Below are 19,021 nucleotides of genomic sequence, written 5' to 3' on the forward strand. Positions count from 1 at the left end.
ATGAAGGTTTTTTTATATTTTTATATGTAATGTGTGATCAGAATTACATTACATTTTTATCATATGCTTCTGAATGATTGAATATTAGGTTGTGATTTATGTTTTGGATTCAGTTTGTAATTCTTTTGTCATGTTTTTTGAGGTTGCTTTTCAGGTTTTCTCATCCACTAATGTTAGACTGCTTGCACTCTGAACCATCACTTTATTGCATTCCTGGTTGCAAATGGGGGGTGGGTGAGATACAGGTGAGTTTCGAGTAACCATACGGATGCCCAAGGTGCTGGGGTGGTGAGGGTCACCACTATTATTCACACCCAGCGTAAAACTTTAGGTAGTGCAGAGGACTGCCTTTTTTTGCCTCCCTTAGCTAAATCCCCTTCTTTCCTCTCTTGTTCTCTGTGGAGCAATACCAGTTGCTGTCTGTGTCTCTCAAAGTTTTTTTTCCCTGGGGTGACATAGAGAGTAAACTGAGATAACAACACTCTTGTCCTTTCTGTGCAACACTGCCCTAGTCCACTAGGTGTCTATGCGCTGGCCAGCTCCTTCCCCCTGGTTCTGATGTTCCCCATCGGCTGTGAAGGCATTGTGTGGTGCAGTATGTGGACAGGGACACTAGGTCATGCACACTAGCCACTAATATTTGTGACATGACATGTCGGCAGAATGGAGAAGGCATAAATTCTGATCTACCCGGCAACCATCATGCCGGAGCCCAGAGGAATTATGCTGCAAACAATCAGGCTTATATTAACCTGATGGATTGTCAGTATTCACAGTTCATAACAGCAAATTCTGTATTTATATTTAAAGGGGATGGCTTTTTATTATTTATTTTATGAACCTTTGGACCAAACACTGAGATTAAATATGGAAATAGTGAGATAAAAACAGGTTTTATCTATGTTAGATATTCAGCCCTGATATTTGCTTGATAGGCTTTGGATTAAGTACAGTGCAATGCTTGGATTAGTTTATATTGTTTGGAGAGTTTTTTTCAGTTTGCCTTCCCTTTTGGATTTTGCAGGCTGCAATTGATATGCTAACTATGGCAACTGTGCAAAACCTCAAAATATCCAATACAACAGCCCTGGTCAAGTTATGCAGCATGAGTGCCCTCTGGGTATTTTTGATAAGGAATTTTAGTACAGTGCCTTGAAAAAGTATTCATATCCCTTGAAATTATCCACATTTTGTCATGTAACTTACAACCAAAAACATAAATGTATTTTATTGGGATTATATGTGATAGACCAGCACAAAGCGGCACATATTTGTGAAGTGCAAGGATAATGATTAATGGTTTTCAACAGTTTTTACAAATAGATTGGAAAAGTGTGGTGTGCATTTGTATTCAGCCCCCTTTACACTGATACCCTAACTAAAATCTAGAGGAACCAATTGCCTTCAGAAATCACCTAATTAGTAAATAGAGTCCACCTGTGTGTGTAATTTAATCTCAGTTTAAAGCAGGGTTAGGTTATAAAAGAATGTCCCAAGCCTTGAACATCTCATGGAGCACTGTTCAATCCATCATACGAAAATGGAAACAGTATGGCACAACTGCAAACCTACAACCTACCAAGATATGGCCGTCCACCTAAACTGACAGGCTGGACAAAGAGACCGTTAATCAGAGAAGTAGCCAAGAGGCCCATGGATTATGTTACATGTATTATGTAACATACATGTATTTATGTTACATACATGTATTATAGTTACATGTATTATGAGCTTTCCCTAACCTCTGAAGGAATGATGTATCAGCACTTCCCTTGGAGTTATACAGAGCGCAATATGCCTATCATGTATATCAGAGGCATTTTGAACCAGAGAGTGTATACCAAGGGGGAGTGGTGTCTCACAGCTACACATGGTAATCACTGGATTCACTTCAGAGGATGTTTGTTTTTTTTTTTTTGTTTTGTTTTTTTTAAGGCATGTCTGAGGACTTTTAGCTCTATCTTGCATGTAAACTTTTATTTCAGTATTTCACTTTTATTTTATTATATATTTTTTTTGTATGCAACATAGCGCTGCATGGAAAATTGGGAGTAGTAGTTTATTGCACTTTTTATTTTTCACTATTTTTAAGTCCAGAGCACCTGCTGCCATTTTTCTGCACCCCATTTCCTATGTTTTCATGCATAGGATGTGGAAACAAGGCTAAGATTTGATTATGCACAAAAACAAAGGAAGTGGGGTGCAGAAAAATGGCAGCAGGTGCTCTGGACTGATGAGTCAAAATGTAACATTTTTAGCTATAACAGGAGGCAGTTTGTTGACTGAAGGGCTAGAGAGTGGTACAATAATGAGTGTTTGCAGGCAACAGTGAAGCATGGTGGAGGTTGTCCTCAATACTGAGAAATGCAGGTAGTTATCCATCCTGCCATACCATCAGGGAGGTGTGTGAATGGCCCCAAATTTATTCTGCACCAGGACAAAAAACCCAAACATATAGCCAATGTCATTAAGAAAATATACTAGAAATCCTCCTGCGCTGATATGGAAATAAGCCCTGATCACTAGCAGCCAACACCAAATTGTGATAACCAATCAATAGATGAATGTAAAATAAATGGTGCAGCGCTAACAACAAAAAACAAAAACTGAAATATATATACTGTATTTTCCAGCGTATAAGATGACTGGGCGTATAAGACGACCCCCTACTTTTCCTGTTAAAATATAGGGTTTGAGCTATACTCGCCGTATAAGACTACCCCTCTTCCAACGCACACCAAATAAAAATGAAAAAACATCAGATTTGATTTCAATATGGTATGCTATTTCAGTATGGTATTCCAATGATGGGGTGCTATTCCTCCCACTGACACCAATGATGAGACACTACTCCTCCCACTGACACCAATGATGGGGCACTATTCCTCCCACTGATACCAATGATGGGACACTATTCCTCCCACTGACACCAATGATGGTGCCCCATCATTAGTGTCAGTGTGTGAGGAATAGTGCCCCATCATTAGTCAGTGGGAGGAATAGTGCCCCATCGTTAGTCAGTGGGAGGAATAGTGCCCCATCATTAGTCAGTGGGAGGAATAGTGCCCCATCATTGGTGTCAGTGGGAAGAATCGTGCCCCATCATTGGTGTCAGTGGGAGGAATAGTGTCCCATCATTAGTGTCAGTGGGAGGAATAGTGTCCCATCATTGGTGTCAGTGGGAGGAATAGTGCCCCATCATTGGGGTATCAGTGGCAGGAATTGCGCGCCATCATTGGTGTCAGTGGGAGGAATTGCGCCCCATCATTGGTGTCAGTGGGAGGAATTGCGCCCCATCATTGGTATCAGTGGGGAGAATAGTGCCCCATCATTGGTGTCAGTGGGGAGAATAGTGCCCCATCGTTAGTGTCAGTGGGGAGGAGGAATAGTGCATCGTTGGTATCAGTGGGAGGAATAGTGCCCCATCGTTGGTGTCAGTGGGAGGAATAGTGCCCCATCATTGGTATCAGTGGGGAGAATAGTGCCCCATCGTTGCTATCAGTGGGAGGAATAGTGCCCCATCATTGGTGTCAGTGGGGGAGGAATAGTGCCCCATCATTGGTATCAGTGGGGAGAATAGTGCCCCATCATTGGTGTCAGTGGGGAGGAGGAATAGTGCCCCATCATTGGTATCAGTGGGGAGAACAGTGCCTCATCGTTGGTGTCAGTGGGGGAGGAACAGTGCCTCATCGTTGGTGTCAGTGGGGGAGAACAGTGCCTCATCATTGGTGTCAGTGGGGGAGAACAGTGCCTCATCGTTGGTGTCAGTGGGGGAGGAACAGTGCCTCATCGTTGGTGTCAGTGTGGAGGAGGAATAGTGCCCCATCGTTAGTGTCAGTGGGGGAGAGGAGCGGCTGCTCCTTCTTCCAGTTCGGCCGCTCGATTTTCGCGGGGCCGCTCGGCTCCGCCTCCTCGCCGGTGATTGGTCGCCTGTGTGCCTTTCCAGTGCTGGCGCCCAATCACCGGTGAGGAGGCGGAGCCGAGCGGCCGGATGACCATCGAGCGGCCGAACTGAAAGAAGGAGCAGCCGCGCTTCCTGGACCGGATCGTCGTGGGACCAGAGCCAGATAAGGTACAGCAGCCCCTCTGCCCACCCCTGTACATAGTGTCCGTTGGAGGAGGAGGGGGGGGCGGCGCCGCGCCGCCCCTCAAAAAACTGCCGCCCTGACACCGTCTTGCACCGGCGTATAAGACGACCCCCGACTTTTCAGAAGATTGTCAGGGGTTGAAAAGTCATCTTATACGCCGGAAAATACGGTATATATAGCATATATAGTGCTAATACATCACAAACCAACAAAATCAGGAAGTCACGAGACCACGTGACGTAACACGTAGGTACGCCAATATGCAGCTTCCGATGCGAGTGACGCACTTCCGGTGGAGGACACCATCTTAGTACACCCAGTACACCCAGGAAGTACCACATGGATGCAGCTTACCCACATACAGCAGGAGGAAGGGACTGCATATACATGTGAGTGTACTTGATTTGTTTTTAATAAAAGACTGCATTAAATACTACACTATGGAGGATCTCTTTTATTACTCACTGGTATTGTGAGTAATATACCCCACAAAGTACCTTTATAAAGGGCACAGGAGGAGGCATTGGAGGAGGAACAGGAGACCATCAGTGATCCTTGCCAAAGGAGAGTTACTAGCCGGTGATGTGAAGGATCCAGAGTGATCCTGAATGCTTATTTGGCCCTTAGAGGTCGCATTAAGGAGGTGAGGAGGCACTGCAGCTGGAGTGGATAAAGAGTATGCTGGCACTTGCACGAATTTACCACTTTATACACATTGCATGTTTTTATAAACACTTATCATTTGTGATTCATGGACTAAAAAGTGTTTGGTTTAAAAGTTTTTTTGAGAAGAAATAAGGACACTAACATGAGTTTATATTTATTTAATATTTCGTGTGTGTATCACTATTGCAGGTCACCAAGGTGACCCTTTCACTAGTGTTGGTCACTTTTATTTGTGTTATCACTTTTTTCACAAGTCACAATATTGATTATATGATTTTGTTGGTTTGTGATGTATTAGCACTATATATGCTATATATATATATTTCATTTAATGTCATTAAGAACTCTCTTCAGTGTAAAGAAGGACAAGTGGAAGTGGTGATTTGGCCCCCACAGGGTCCTAATCAATATCATGGAATTTGTCTGGTATTACATGAAGAGACTGAAGGATTTGAGGAAGCCTACATCCATAGAAGATCTGTGGTTAATTCTCCAAGATTTTTGGAACAATCTACCTGCCGAGTTCCTTCAAAAACTGTGTGCAAGTGTGCCAAGAAGAATTGCTGCTGTTTTGAAGGCAAAGGGTGGTCACACCAAATATTGATTTGATATGGATTTCTCTTCTGTTCATTTTTTTTTTTTTTACTCATTTTGTTAAATGATAAAAAATAAACTATTAATACTTCTATTTCTAAAAGCATTTTTAATTTACAGCAGTTTTTCATACCTAACTAAAGCATTTGCACAGTACTGTATAATATATATTCTTTTAGAACCATTTTTGTTGGGTAGTTATGCTTCTACTGTGGTGTACCTTGCGCTACCATGGCATTCGCAGAAATTCATATTCATCTACCATCCCTCGCTAAGTTACTTTCAGAAGAAAATATGGTTTCAGATCTGAGTGGCTACTCATTTGTGGTGAGAATAATCGTGCAACCCAGTTTCAATATAGGATACTGATTGTGTTTCAATTATTATTTCATTGGTTTTGTTAATGTAGCTGTGTCCTCATTAACAGTAATCTTCCTGATGAAGCCAAACTAGGCAAAACATGTAGAGTGATTACCTGAGACTTTTCTTATATAAATTATATATGTCGTATTTTCCGGCGTATAAGACGACTTTTTAACCCATGGAAATCTTCTACAAAGTTGGGGGTCTTCTTATACTACTTCCGAGCTGACGCTTCTGCGCATGTCTTCGGCAGCAGTAGACGATCGCCGATCACCATTCATAACAGAACTGCATGAAACTTCAGCAAGGTCGGATGCAGCAGTTGAGTACTCGATTGAGCTTGACTGAAACTGTGACGTGCAGAGAAGCGTCAGGGATACACATCGGGTAGCGGCAAGATGAGTATGCCCATGAAGATGTGTATCCCTGACGCTTCTGCGCATGTCACAGTTTCAGTCACGATCAATCGAGCACTCAACTGCTGCATCCGACCTTGCTGAATTGACCCCTTCGTGGCAATTTCTTAATGAAATACGGTAATTAGCTAAGCATTATCATCATAATAATAATGTCTTCACTGTGGCAGTTCTGTGCAAACTACGGTACCGCTCTGATCATCTTGGAGACAGGGAGGGCTGGGCAGGCAGGGAGAGCTGACCCTCCCAATCCAAGCAGGCTTTGTATGCAGTGTGCACAGAAAATACATCGCTTGCCGTGATTGGTTGTTGTATACTGGGTTGGATTGGCGATTCTGAGGGAAGGCAGGGGGAAGCAGGAGCATCTGCACTTCAACCAATTCTAATGATGGAACAGCACATCTCTAATGAAGTTTGGTGTGCATCTTATCTGTGGTGAAAAAATACAGATACATGTGGTGGTGAATACAGTACAGCACCAGTATCTTTACCGATTCATACAGTACAGCACCAGTATCTTTACCGGTTCATACAGTACAGCACCAGTATCTGTACCGGTTCATACAGTACAGCACCAGTATCTGTACCGGTTCATACAGTACAGCACCAGTATCTGTACCGGTTCATACAGTACAGCACCAGTATCTGTACCGGTTCATACAGTACAGCACCAGTATCTGTACCGGTTCATACAGTACAGCACCAGTATCTTTACCGGTTCATACAGTACAGCACCAGTATCTGTACCGGTTCATACAGTACAGCACCAGTATCTTTTCTACTTTCATACAGTACAGCACCAGTATCTTTACCGGTTCATACAGTACAGCACCAGTATCTTTACCGGTTCATACAGTACAGCACCAGTATCTTTACCGGTTCATACAGTACAGCACCAGTATCTGTACCGGTTCATACAGTACAGCACCAGTATCTGTACCGGTTCATACAGTACAGCACCAGTATCTGTACCGGTTCATACAGTACAGCACCAGTATCTGTACCGGTTCATACAGTACAGCACCAGTATCTTTACCGGTTCATACAGTACAGCACCAGTATCTTTACCGGTTCATACAGTACAGCACCAGTATCTTTACCGGTTCATGCAGTACAGCACCAGTATCTGTACCGGTTCATGCAGTACAGCACCAGTATCTGTACCGGTTCATACAGTACAGCACCAGTATCTGTACCGGTTCATACAGTACAGCACCAGTATCTGTACCAGTTCATACAGTACAGCACCAGTATCTTTACTGGTTCATACAGTACAGCACCAGTACATACAGTACAGTATACAAATGGATAACAGTCAAGACCCCATCATGGCTCCACCAGCAAGAAGAAAGAAATATAAAGCCAGTTTGAAACCTAAAGTTGTAAACTTTGCCATAGAACAGAATAACTCTGCTGCTGCAAGACAATATGGAGTAACAGAAAAGATGGTTCGGGACTGAAAATCAAATGAAAAAGCATTAAAGAGTATGCCAAGGGGTAAGTGTGCATTAAGAAGAGGCACCCCACATTGGCCAGAACTCGAAAAACATGTAGCAGACATGGTGAATGAGCATTGCCAAAACAGTTATATAGTGACACGAAATAAAATACGTTTGTTTGCACTTCAGTGGGCCAAATCTAACCCAGATCACAGCAACAGATTTAAGGCCACTGTATCCTGGTGTACTAGATTCTTGGAAAGGCATAATATGACACTGAGGCAAAAGACGAAAATTGCACAAAAATTACCTGCAGATCTTGATGCCAAAGTAAATAGTTTCCATCGATACGTAATACAACAGCGCAATAAACATGGCTATGCGTTAAGTAGTATCGGAAATATGGATGAAACTCCAATGAATTTTGATATGGTTGAAAATAAAACTGTCCATCCAAAAGGTGAAAAAACAATTTTAATTAAAACAACAGGACATGAGAAGTCCAGTTTTACAGTGATACTAGCATGCACAGCTGATGGCGCCAAACTGAGACCAATGAATATTTTTAAAAGAAAAACAATGCCGAAACTCAAGTTCCTGTTGGTTGTTTTGTACATGCGAATGATGGATGAAGAAGGGGTAAAGCTATGGCTTGATAATGTATGGAGCAGGCGACCAGGTGGACTTATTCAAAAACGTAGTCTACTGGTGTGGGATATGTTCAGGGCTCATTTAACTCCCAGCACCAAGCAAAGGCTTGCAAGAATAAACACAGATGCTGCAGTTATTCCTGCAGGATTGACATCGTTGGTACAGCCACTGGATGTGTGCCTACACAAGCCATTTAAAGATCGCATTCAAGAACAGTGGAATGAGTGGATGGTTAGCGGCGAAAAGTCATTCACAAAAGGAGGAAACATGCGTTCTCCACAGTTGGATGTTTTGTGCAAGTTTGTCATAAAAGCCTGGAATGATATTGATGCAGAAACAGTAATCAAGTCTTTCAAGAAGTGTGGCATATCAAATTCATTAGATGGTATGGACGATGACTACTTGTGGCAAGATGAAGAGGAAGCCGAAGCTGAGACCACACCATCTGATACGAAATTAGATCCATACGATGACTGCCTTACAAATGTATCACAAGATGTCATTGATGTACTTATGATATCAGATGACGAACAGGAGGATTTTGAAGGCTTTTAAAGGGAAACTGTCACACCAGCAAAACCTTGCAGTTATGATGGGCGTTGCTGACTCGCCAGGAACTTGCTCTCTCTCTATTGTTTGTTAGCTTCCTCCTATCATCATCAGTTCCAGTTTGGTTGACTGCTTAGAAAACAAACAGCATGGCAGCTCCCATGGGTTTATTGTCTTATCCTTCCTTTCAGCTTTAAAGTGAATTAGGAAAAGTTTAATCCACTTGCACTGTTTATGTTTACATGTTTGATGACAAACAGCCTTATGTTTATAAGTGACAGTTTTCCTGCTAGGTATCTGCATGTCATAAGCATTTGAATTAAAATTACCATATTGAAATCAAATCTGATGTTTTTTAATTTTTATTTGGTGTGCGTTGGAAGAGGGGTAGTCTTTTACGGCGAGTATAGCCCAAACCCTATATTTTAACAGGAAAAGTAGAGGGTTGTTTTATACTCCCAGTCGTCTTATACGCCGGAAAATATGGTATATATATATATATATATATATATATATATATATATATATATATATATATATATACTGCTCAAAAAAATTAAAGGAACACTTTGAAAACACATAAGTTCTCCATGGGGAGAAAATTATCATGCTAGATATCTATACTGATATGGACTGGGTAATGTGTTAGGAGTGTAAGGAAGCCCCATCGTTTGATGGAAATGAAAATTATCAACCTACGAAATTATCAACACCCTTAAAATCAAAGTGAAAAAGTGATGCACCAGACTAGTCTATTTTGCCAAAATTTCATTGCAGCAACTCAAAATGGTACTCAAAATGGCCTCCACATGCTTGTATGCATGCCTGACAACATCGGGGTATGCTCCTAATGAGACAACGGATGGTGTTCTAGGGTATTTCCTCCCAGATCTGGACCAGGGCATCATTGAGCTCCTGGACAGTCTGAGGTGCAACCTGGCGGTGTTGGATGGGCTGAAGCATGATATCCCAGGGGTGTTCTATTGGATTTAGGTCAGGTGAGCGTGAGGGCCATTCAATGGTATCAATTCTTTCATCCTCCAGGAACTGCCTGCATACTTTCGCCACATAAGGTAGGGCATTGTTGTGCACCAGGAGGAACCCAAGACCCACTGCACCAGCATAGGGTCTGACAATGGGTCCAAGGATTTCATGCCATACCTAATGGCAGTCAGGGTGTCATTGTCTAGCCTGTAGAAGTCTGTGCGTCCCTCCATGGATATGCCTCCCCAGACCATCACAGACTCCCCACCAAAACGGTCATGCTGAACAATGTTATAGGCAGCATAATGTTCTCCATGGCTTCTCCAGACCCTTTCATGTCTGTCACATGTGCTAAGGGCGAACCTGCTCTCATCTGTAAAAAGTACCCGGCACCAGTGGTGGACTTGCCAATTCTGGTGTTCAATGGCAAATGCCTGTCGAGCTCTATGGTGTCGGGCAGTGAGCACAGGACCCACTAGAGGATGTTGGGCCCTCAGGCCACCCTCATGAAGTTTCTTTCTGATTGTTTGGTCAGAGACATTCCTACCAGTGACCTGCTGGAGGTCATTTTGTAAGGCTCTAGCAGTGCGCATCCTGTTCCTCCTTGCACAAAGGAGCAGATACCGGTCCTTCTGATGGGTTAAGGACCTTCTACGGCCCTGTCCAGCTCTCCTAGAGTAACTGCCTGTCTCCTGGAATCTCCTCCATGCTCTTGAGACTGTGTTGGGAGACACAGCATACCTTCAGGCAATGACACGTATTGCCACCCAGGAGGAGTTGGACTGCCTGTGCAACCTCTGTTGTTTCCAGGTATCGCCTCATGATACCAGTAGTGACACTGACCCTAGCCAATTGCAAAACTAGTGAAAAACAGTCTGAAAAGATGAGTAGGGAAAAAAATGTCAGTTGCCTCAACCTGTAAAACCATTCCTGTTTTGCTGTTTTGGGGGTTGTCTCATTGTTGCCCATCTAGTGCACCTGTTGTTAACTTCATTAACAGTAAAGCAGCTGAAACTGATTAACAACCCCCTCTGTCACTTAACTGACCAGATCAATATCCCAGGAGTTTAATTGACTTATATAAATGCTAAAGTTTTCAAACCTCACTCAAAGATAATTGTGGACATACTAACTTTCATTTGCAAAGTGATCAATGAAATCTTCATTTTCAGTGCTTCCCACTAAAGCCAGGGCATATGAAGTGATTACTGCACTGTACGTTTGTTTCAAAGATAGGTTTTTTTCAAGATATTTCTTGGCATTCTGTATTGCATCTTGAACTTCCTAAAAATAAAGAGAAAAATTCCAGAAATGGTAAGTGTATGTCTAGCTGAAAATCACAATAATACTACATGAAAACAAATGTTCAGCTGTTTTCAATGATATTTTAAAATTAGTTAAATTGCCCTCTTAAATGTATATCAACTTTTTTTTTTTTTTACTTTCTTTTCTGAATATAGAACATGTTAAATCCTCTTTCCTTTTTTGCTAACAGGAATTAGAATAAATCTCTTCAAAGGCAGGTAAATTCTCTGTAAGGCTGGCCATACATTATACAATTATCTTCCAATTTTCTGCCCAATTTCCTTTAGATTTACCTTCAACTGTGTAGTGCAAGGGCTTGCCTGATTGGATACAACTGAAAGTGTTGTTTAGGTTTGTCTTCCTATTACATGGTTTTTGGTAAATCTAAACCAAAAATCTCCAGATAATTGTATAATGTATGGCCAGCTTTAGACAGCTGTTTCCTCAGCAAGTGTAAAAACTTTCCCCTTTTTTCCATTCAAGTGAAAACTCAAAATTTTGGATTTCCTCTTACATCCAGTGTCACTGATAGTGTTCACCAGGACAATTGGAGGGCGAATCCTCCTGGCAGTCACACAGAATAAAAAGTTTTCAGGTTTGCTAACACTTTCCTCCTTTATATAAAACAAAAAAAAAGGATGAGCTTAATTTCTCATGCCAGAACTCCTGGCAGGTGAAAAGCAGCTTAGAAATGTACCTAAAGCCATGTATTGCACAAGAGTTTAGGCACATTTGAGTGGTAATGGATTCCATTGACCAGAATATTAATTAAATGCATTAACCCTGCAATGCTCAAATGCCCTTAGCGTTTAGGCCCGCCAAGTGTTTTTTTTCTCAAAAGTTCGTCTCCTGAATGCCCTTGTGATATTTTTTTTTTTCAGCCTGTAAATTCTCCTCTTCTAATATGCCTGTATTTATGCATGGACACATAGACTGACAATAAGGTTGCTTTCACAGGCTGGAAAAAAAAAACCTTGAAATGCCTACAAAGTGGCATTTTTAAGCCCAATGTGCTTGAGCCCATAGATATGCTTTAATAAATACACTTTATATTTGCTTATCTTGACTAACACTGTCAAGATTGTTGGTTGACTTCAATTTGTATCATCGTCGATCTGTCTCATGCATGTCCATATTTTTATTCTTAGCACGAAAGGCCTCAGGAGGAACTGACAGCCTGTGACGCCTGATCTTGCCGTTCAGACCACGTGGAGGTCTGACGGCCAACTATTGCTAGGGTCAGTAACTTGCTTTTATTTACTTTTATTAGCTCTTCACTGTGATTGTTCTGGCAATTTGCCAATATTGTCACTGACTTGTTCTTTGCAAGATTTTTTCAACAATAAAACATTTAGCATACTACACTATGGGTACTCTTCCATTTTTTGCCCCTCACTGAGGGATTGACAGACCCAGCTACATATCCTGTCCAGAGGAGGGAACCCTGTACCTGGAAAGAACATGTATCCTGGCTGATCCAAATCTAAGGAGGCCCTGCTAGCCCAGCAGATTGACTGACGACACCTCTTCCCGGAGGATAAGGACATCTGGGGGATTTGATACATATATGCGCATTTCCTGTGCGCGGTCGGTGAGTGCGCATTTCTGCCATTATCCAGATTTGTTATAAGCTGTGCTCACCATATTCATGAATCGTTCGCAAGATTTTATGAACTTTTATTTTTGATCGAACTATTTAGATAGAATTTTGTAAAATTTCATATCATAATTTTGAGCGCTGCACTTTACTTATTCATATTTTTATAGGTGGTTTCATTACTTTGCAGGCCAATGTAAAATATCAAATTTTAAAGGGTAACATTGCATATTTACATGAAAATGTAATTGCACCATTTCTACATATTTCTCTGGCACTTACTGTAGCATTACATCTCTCTTTAACTTCAGCTAATGCAATTAGGACAAAAGCGGTGAGGGATGATGAAGATTCAGACCCAATATATCCACCCTATAAAGAAGCAACAGGTTTTCTTAATACTTTGCAAAGAGAGATGCAAGCACAACATTTGAGAATAAGTCCATTATGTACGTTGACATACAACGTTTTAAGTCATTAGTGTGGCTTAGGAGACAGGAGGGGGTAAGGCTGGGCACTTGACCTTGAAGTTGTTACTTGTGTATTATATAGTTTCCAAATATTTAGTGCTTGGGGCTCTGATTTGGAAAAGAGAACCGATGTGCAGGCTTCTGAGGGTGCCTGTTAGCAATTTTGGTTTATTAACAACTTTTTCCATCTTTACTTGGTCTTCCTTCCAGGTTCACAGGCTCCGGCCATTTGAATGGACGGAGCCTGTGAATGACAAGCCGCAATGACATCACTCCCATGCACATGAAGGTCAAGGTCATGGCACAGCGCTCTGGATTGACAGCGCATACAGTGTGTGAGTGCAGTGTGCCTGCACCAGAGACATCGCCAACTGCAAAACATGTGGATATACCCTAAACGTGCACCTACAGGTAAGCTTTATTATAAGTTTACCTTTAGGTAAAAGTTGGAAAGCGGCATTTACTACAACTGTAAAGTGTATGTCAAGCCAAAAGCTTTTTTTCCTTTTGGATACGGTGGGAAAGGGTTAGAACACTTCCTGTGCTGGCGATAACATTTTACCAGACACAAAGCAAGGGGACTGAAGTAAAAAAATGTTTTTATCATCTCTCATTTATTGTTTGGCAAAACCACTGTAAACAAGACAGAAAGTGAAGAAAAAGCTTTCTAATGGAGCCCCAGATAAAAAACAGGCAGGGCTTTTAACACGTCCCACTTTATTCAAAAATAAAAGTGTTGGCTTTCGATACATGTTAACTCTTTAAAGTGGAGCTCCACCCAAAAAAGGAAGCTCTGCTTTTCTGCCTCCCCTCCACTGCCACATTTGGCACTTTTTTGGGGTGAGGGGGGAGCGGATACCTGGTTTTGACAGGTACCCACTCCCACTTCAGGCTCAGTTTGGCGAACTGAGGTGGTGGAAGTTCAGCCCCCCTCCTTCCCTCTCGCAATTTTCTGGGACACTTCACAGGTCCCAGAAGACTGTTGGACCAATCAGGAGGTACAGGTCAACTCGCGCATGTACAGTGAGCACCCAGTTGTGAAGCCTCAAGCTGGTGCCCACAGTTGAGATGCCGATACCAAGGAGTAAAGAGGGAGAGAAGGGACAGCGCTGGTGAGCACATCACAGGATCCTGGGACAGGTAAGTTTGTGTTTATTAAAAGTCAGCAGCTACAGATTTTGTAGCTGCTGACTTTTAATAAACACAAAAACGGCTGGAACTCTGCTTTAAGCTGGTGATTTATAATCTAAAAGAGTGTCCACTTTCTCATCTGACTGTTCCACTATTGACAAGTAATATGAACATATACCTTATGATAAGCTTTCATTGCTTGATCAAGTGCCCAAGTTTACCGAGAAAATAATGCAACTAATAAATGGCAAATAGAACTGTGCTAGTAAACCTGGCACAGTCTGTTAAATACAAACATAATATCAATCTGACATCAGAAAATAGTCTGCATTACAAAATTGGAACCAGAGGTCATTATATTTGGTATCAGGGTGGATAAAAATCAATGATTTTTTTTAAAAAAATCAAAAAAATCAGATTTTTTTTTATTTAAATCGGATTTTTTTTATTTAAATCTCATTTTTTTTATTTAAATTGGATTTTTTTTAATAAAATGCTTTGTGAGGAAAATATATTAACATCCAAAGGTTATTCCATCATGAAATAAAGATTAGTTTTTTAATTATGTAGAATAAGGCTGTATATGTTTAATTGTTTTGGTGAATAAATTCCATTAATCCATTCACAATGTCATGCTCTTCCAGAGGTTTTTGTAAAATTATTGGGCAGTTTCTCTGCCTACAAGATGTTATCACAGATGCTCGGTTTACTTTTGCAGTTCTCAAAACTGAATTTGACTCAGTGGAGATCACATGCCTCTTCTTCACAGCAAAAATGTTATAACATGAACAGAGTTACGAAAAAGACCTTAATCCTAACTTCTACAAACCTATGAATACAGAATCAACCCCTTCAGTGCTAAGTTTCAAGAAGTTCAGTGAATAGAAACAATATTTTTCTGATTGTTTGGAGTAGAATAGATCTGCACAAGAAGAAAGTGAAACTAAGTGTGAGGAGGAAGGGGCTGACGGTCTAAGTTTCTTAAAATATATATATTTTGTTTAGCCAAATTAGTTAACAAACATGGATGTTTAAGCAAATAACATATGGTGTAATGTTATTGTTTCAGTTGAATAAATCTATTTAAATTGTTATTATTAAGGTAATGATTATTTTTCTCCTTCCTAAGTACAACAGAAAAGTTGTCCAAATATGAATGATTAACCTATTAAACTGGGGATAAAAAAACTAATATGAAAAGTTGTTATTCTAAAAATCTTCATCTACTTGCATATTAAAGTTATACCAGCAAGAATTAGTCTTTATGTAGAAAACTATGATTTAAATCAAGCCTTACTGACTAGTGATTTAAATTGTGATTTAAATCGTGATTTAAATCAGTTTGATTTAAATCAAATCCACCCTGTTTGGTATACTTATAATGAGTATTATGGATACTATATGTAGTTCTCTATAGTACACAGGGAATCACATATGACTATACTTATACATTAGAAAATGAAAAGAAAAAAAATAGAATAGTAAATGAATATGCTACCTGCATTGCCTTTGAATAAACTGTCCCATACTCTACAAATTCCCCACTGGGTTTTTGTTTGCTGGCCAACCACTTCGAACTGTCGCAGATCATATCTTTATCAATTTCCGCTAAACTGTATGCCATAGCAAATATTTTCACCACATATGCAGTCAGCCTGAAAAATACAAGCAATAACCTTAAAACAAAGAATACATTGTTCAAATGAGTAAAAAAGGTAAGACCAAGTCAATAAACTACCAACATAGTAGTATAGCAATTTGAGTTAAGATTCACACTAATAGACATTTGAGCTTTTGATCATTTAAAATATTATAGCTTGCAATCACTAATGTGGATTTTACTTTGCAGTTGATATCAGGAGCGGACTGACCATTTGGAAACTTGGGCCCGAGAGCCTGGGGTCAGCAGGGGCCCCATGAGATGCCCCTAGTACCGTTTTCATAGGCTTTTTTAAGTTTGGGCAAGGACACAGGGGCCCCATGATTCCCTATTGCCCGGGGGCCCCATGAGTTGTCAGTCCGCCCCTGGTTGATATAAAAACATATTAATTAACTCTTTCTCGTGTAGATCCCTAAAAGCAAAACTCAAAGCAAAAGGTGAATAGATGTAAAAAAGTTAATTTTTTTTAATCACAGATAAAGAAAAGGATAATATGATAATATGTTAATTTATAGTCTCACAAATATGCCAAGTGTGTGCTACTGCTAGGCTGTAACCAGCCTAAGCAAATGTTTCCCTTTTCCTGGTTTTGTAGGTTTTCTCTTAGTTTGGGGTGTTGATTTCTTCAGTCTGTTGCTGAAGGAGGTTTAGCAATCAGTGTAGGAAAGGCAATCAACCCCTAGTTCATGAATATTTAACTGACACACTCAGTCCCTGAGCAGCTATTTCAGAGGTATGGTCTGGGGAGATGATAAATATTTGCAAGGACATTTCCATAATTTTTCTTCCTGCAGGTTCTCCTGGGAGGAGGACAATGTGAAAAATATGCTGTCAGAGCCTGGTCTTAGTATGTGCTATGTGCTGAGAGCTCTGAAAACCAAGTTAGATCCTGAGCAGATGACTGAAAGGAGCTGGGCTGAACAGAGACACTCTTGCCTGAAAAGGATCGCTGAGGATTGGACTGCGCTCTGCACCTTGGAATAGGTATCTTCAACCACAGACTCAAGTAGTTTTGCCTGCTTACAGAGGGACAGAAGTCAAATCTTGCTTTAAGGAACAATGAGCACTGCACTAAAAGGGTAAGAGATTTATTTGACTTTGCTCTGTCCATCAAAATTTTTTCATAGAGGTTGCTCTCTCAGTTGACTGTCACCCTATTTTGTGCTTTTGGGTATCCTGCAACATTAAACTCTCCCTCCTGTATTAGAGTGTTTCGATAATAAATAATAAAAAGACCCTTGAAACTGGAGCCTGATTTTTTCAAGAGGGATGGTCAGTGAGCTGTTGGGTACAGACACAGGGCAAGAATCCACTGAACAAGTAGGAGAACCCAACTATTTCCAGCCTCGCTATTGGGAATAATCGGTACATTTAGTATAGTAAGGATACCAAGTGCAGGGAACCAGCGGTATCAGGGATGAGGAGATCAGTGAGCTACACTAAAGGAAGGGGGAATTAGACCAAGCATGATTCAAGTCAGATTTAAAAATAGTAATACAAAACCTCATCCAACAACAGGAAACAAGATACAAGGCTAATATGAAAATACAGGTGAACAGGAACCAAATTATATAAAACCTATCTAGCATTCATATGCCATGGGTTATAGACTTGTACCTTCACTGGCAAGCTTTTGAGGATACACCTCCCCCGGGGTGCCTCACCAATAACCATATCCCACATTGTGAGTCCTCAAGCAATGCAGTGTAACAAGAAGTGTCTATGGAAGGTACTCGTGAAAATACTAAGGATCTGCATCCCTAGTTCTCATAGTTTAACTGCAGCTACCCATAGCTTCTTGAGTGTGTATCTAAGTCCTTTTGACAGACTTATTATCTCACATGCACAGCCGCAAATTGCTTGGTCTGTGCTACATTTGTAGTGGTCACCTACCAGTATATTAGTAGGTGAACCTGTTTACTGCAATAGAGTTAATATGCAGCTCCTGTTATTTTAGTTATCCTTGTTCCTTCTGGCCTGGGATTCATTAGCTAGTTTTGGCTTAGGGCTTTATAACCAGGGTAGACTAGATCCAGGTTAGGCATTCAATGGCCACTTCTGGTAGTTAACGGTCTAACTGCATGACAGAGTAGAAACCTCTAGAGACTACAAGGCAGAGTAGATAGGCCACACTACTGCCTGTGAGAAGCTGCATTCCAGGCTGGTTGAACAATAGCTGAAGAATCTCACCATCACCACTGATCTTTTCATCAAGTCTCTGACACAAAGGGATTGATATACTAAAACTGGAGAGTGTAAAATCTGGTGCAGCTCTGCATGGAAACCAAACAGCTTCCAGTTTTTTTTTTCAAAGTTTAATTGAACAAGCTGAAGTTAGAAGATGATTAGCTACCATGCTCAGATGCACCAGATATTGCATTCTCCAGTTTTAGTAAATCAACCCCAAAGACAGATATCACATCGTGATCAACAGATAATAACTGTTTGTACATTGGATGTATGCACTGCTATTGATCTTTTCTTAAATAAAGCTTGTATTATTTCCATGCTGTTGTGCATCTCTATACTTCCAGATTAGATTACTTGTTAATTTCAGAAGAAGGGAATCTCCTCTGTTCACAGACACAGACCCTGCCCTGGGTGGAGGCACTGCCAACTTTTTCTAGCAAACCCACTCTTCCACTTAGCAAAGGCTATAGTTCTCTTATTTGCATATAGGTTTTGCATAATATCCTGTTTGCGGAGGGCAATTTGTCATAACCTTTGCTATACCACACAATGTACTCAAGTATCTGATGTGACTTTTATGTTATCTCTGTGTGTGTGTGTGTGTGTGTGTGTGTGTGTGTGTGTATATATATATATATATATATATATATATATATATATATATATATATATATATATATACACACTGTATATTTAAATCCTGTATAATAATAATAATATATATAATAATATTTCCATGGGTGCAGGCTAGCGGTTTAGATTACAATAAAAAATAGTGTACGTTACTCCCTTCACTCATCCCAACATGTAGCATCTTTCTCAGGTCCATCAAATCTTTGTACTGCAGTAAAGCATAGAACAAGGAGGTGAAGAACCAACGTAGGGTAGAACTAAAAATGTCAAATAAACTTCCTAAAC

General features: G+C 40.7%; 1 protein-coding gene across 1 annotated transcript in view; it reads right to left on the reverse strand.

The window, feature by feature from the left end:
* LOC149459884 (complement C3-like) overlaps positions 1-19,021 on the reverse strand; it is a 230,222-nt gene that overhangs the window by 62,600 nt on the left and 148,601 nt on the right. Inside the window, exons 26-28 of the mRNA XM_089680584.1 lie at positions 15,752-15,908; positions 12,935-13,024; positions 10,884-11,034 (exon numbers count right to left, since the gene is read on the reverse strand). Of these exons, the coding sequence (XP_089536710.1) occupies positions 10,884-11,034; positions 12,935-13,024; positions 15,752-15,908 (398 nt within the window). The remainder of the gene's footprint in view (positions 1-10,883; positions 11,035-12,934; positions 13,025-15,751; positions 15,909-19,021) is intronic.

Source organism: Staurois parvus, unplaced genomic scaffold, assembly GCF_062004578.1.
Source record: "Staurois parvus isolate SC_StPar_1 unplaced genomic scaffold, SC_StPar_1.0 ptg000244l, whole genome shotgun sequence".
Classification (NCBI taxonomy): Eukaryota; Metazoa; Chordata; class Amphibia; order Anura; family Ranidae; genus Staurois; species Staurois parvus.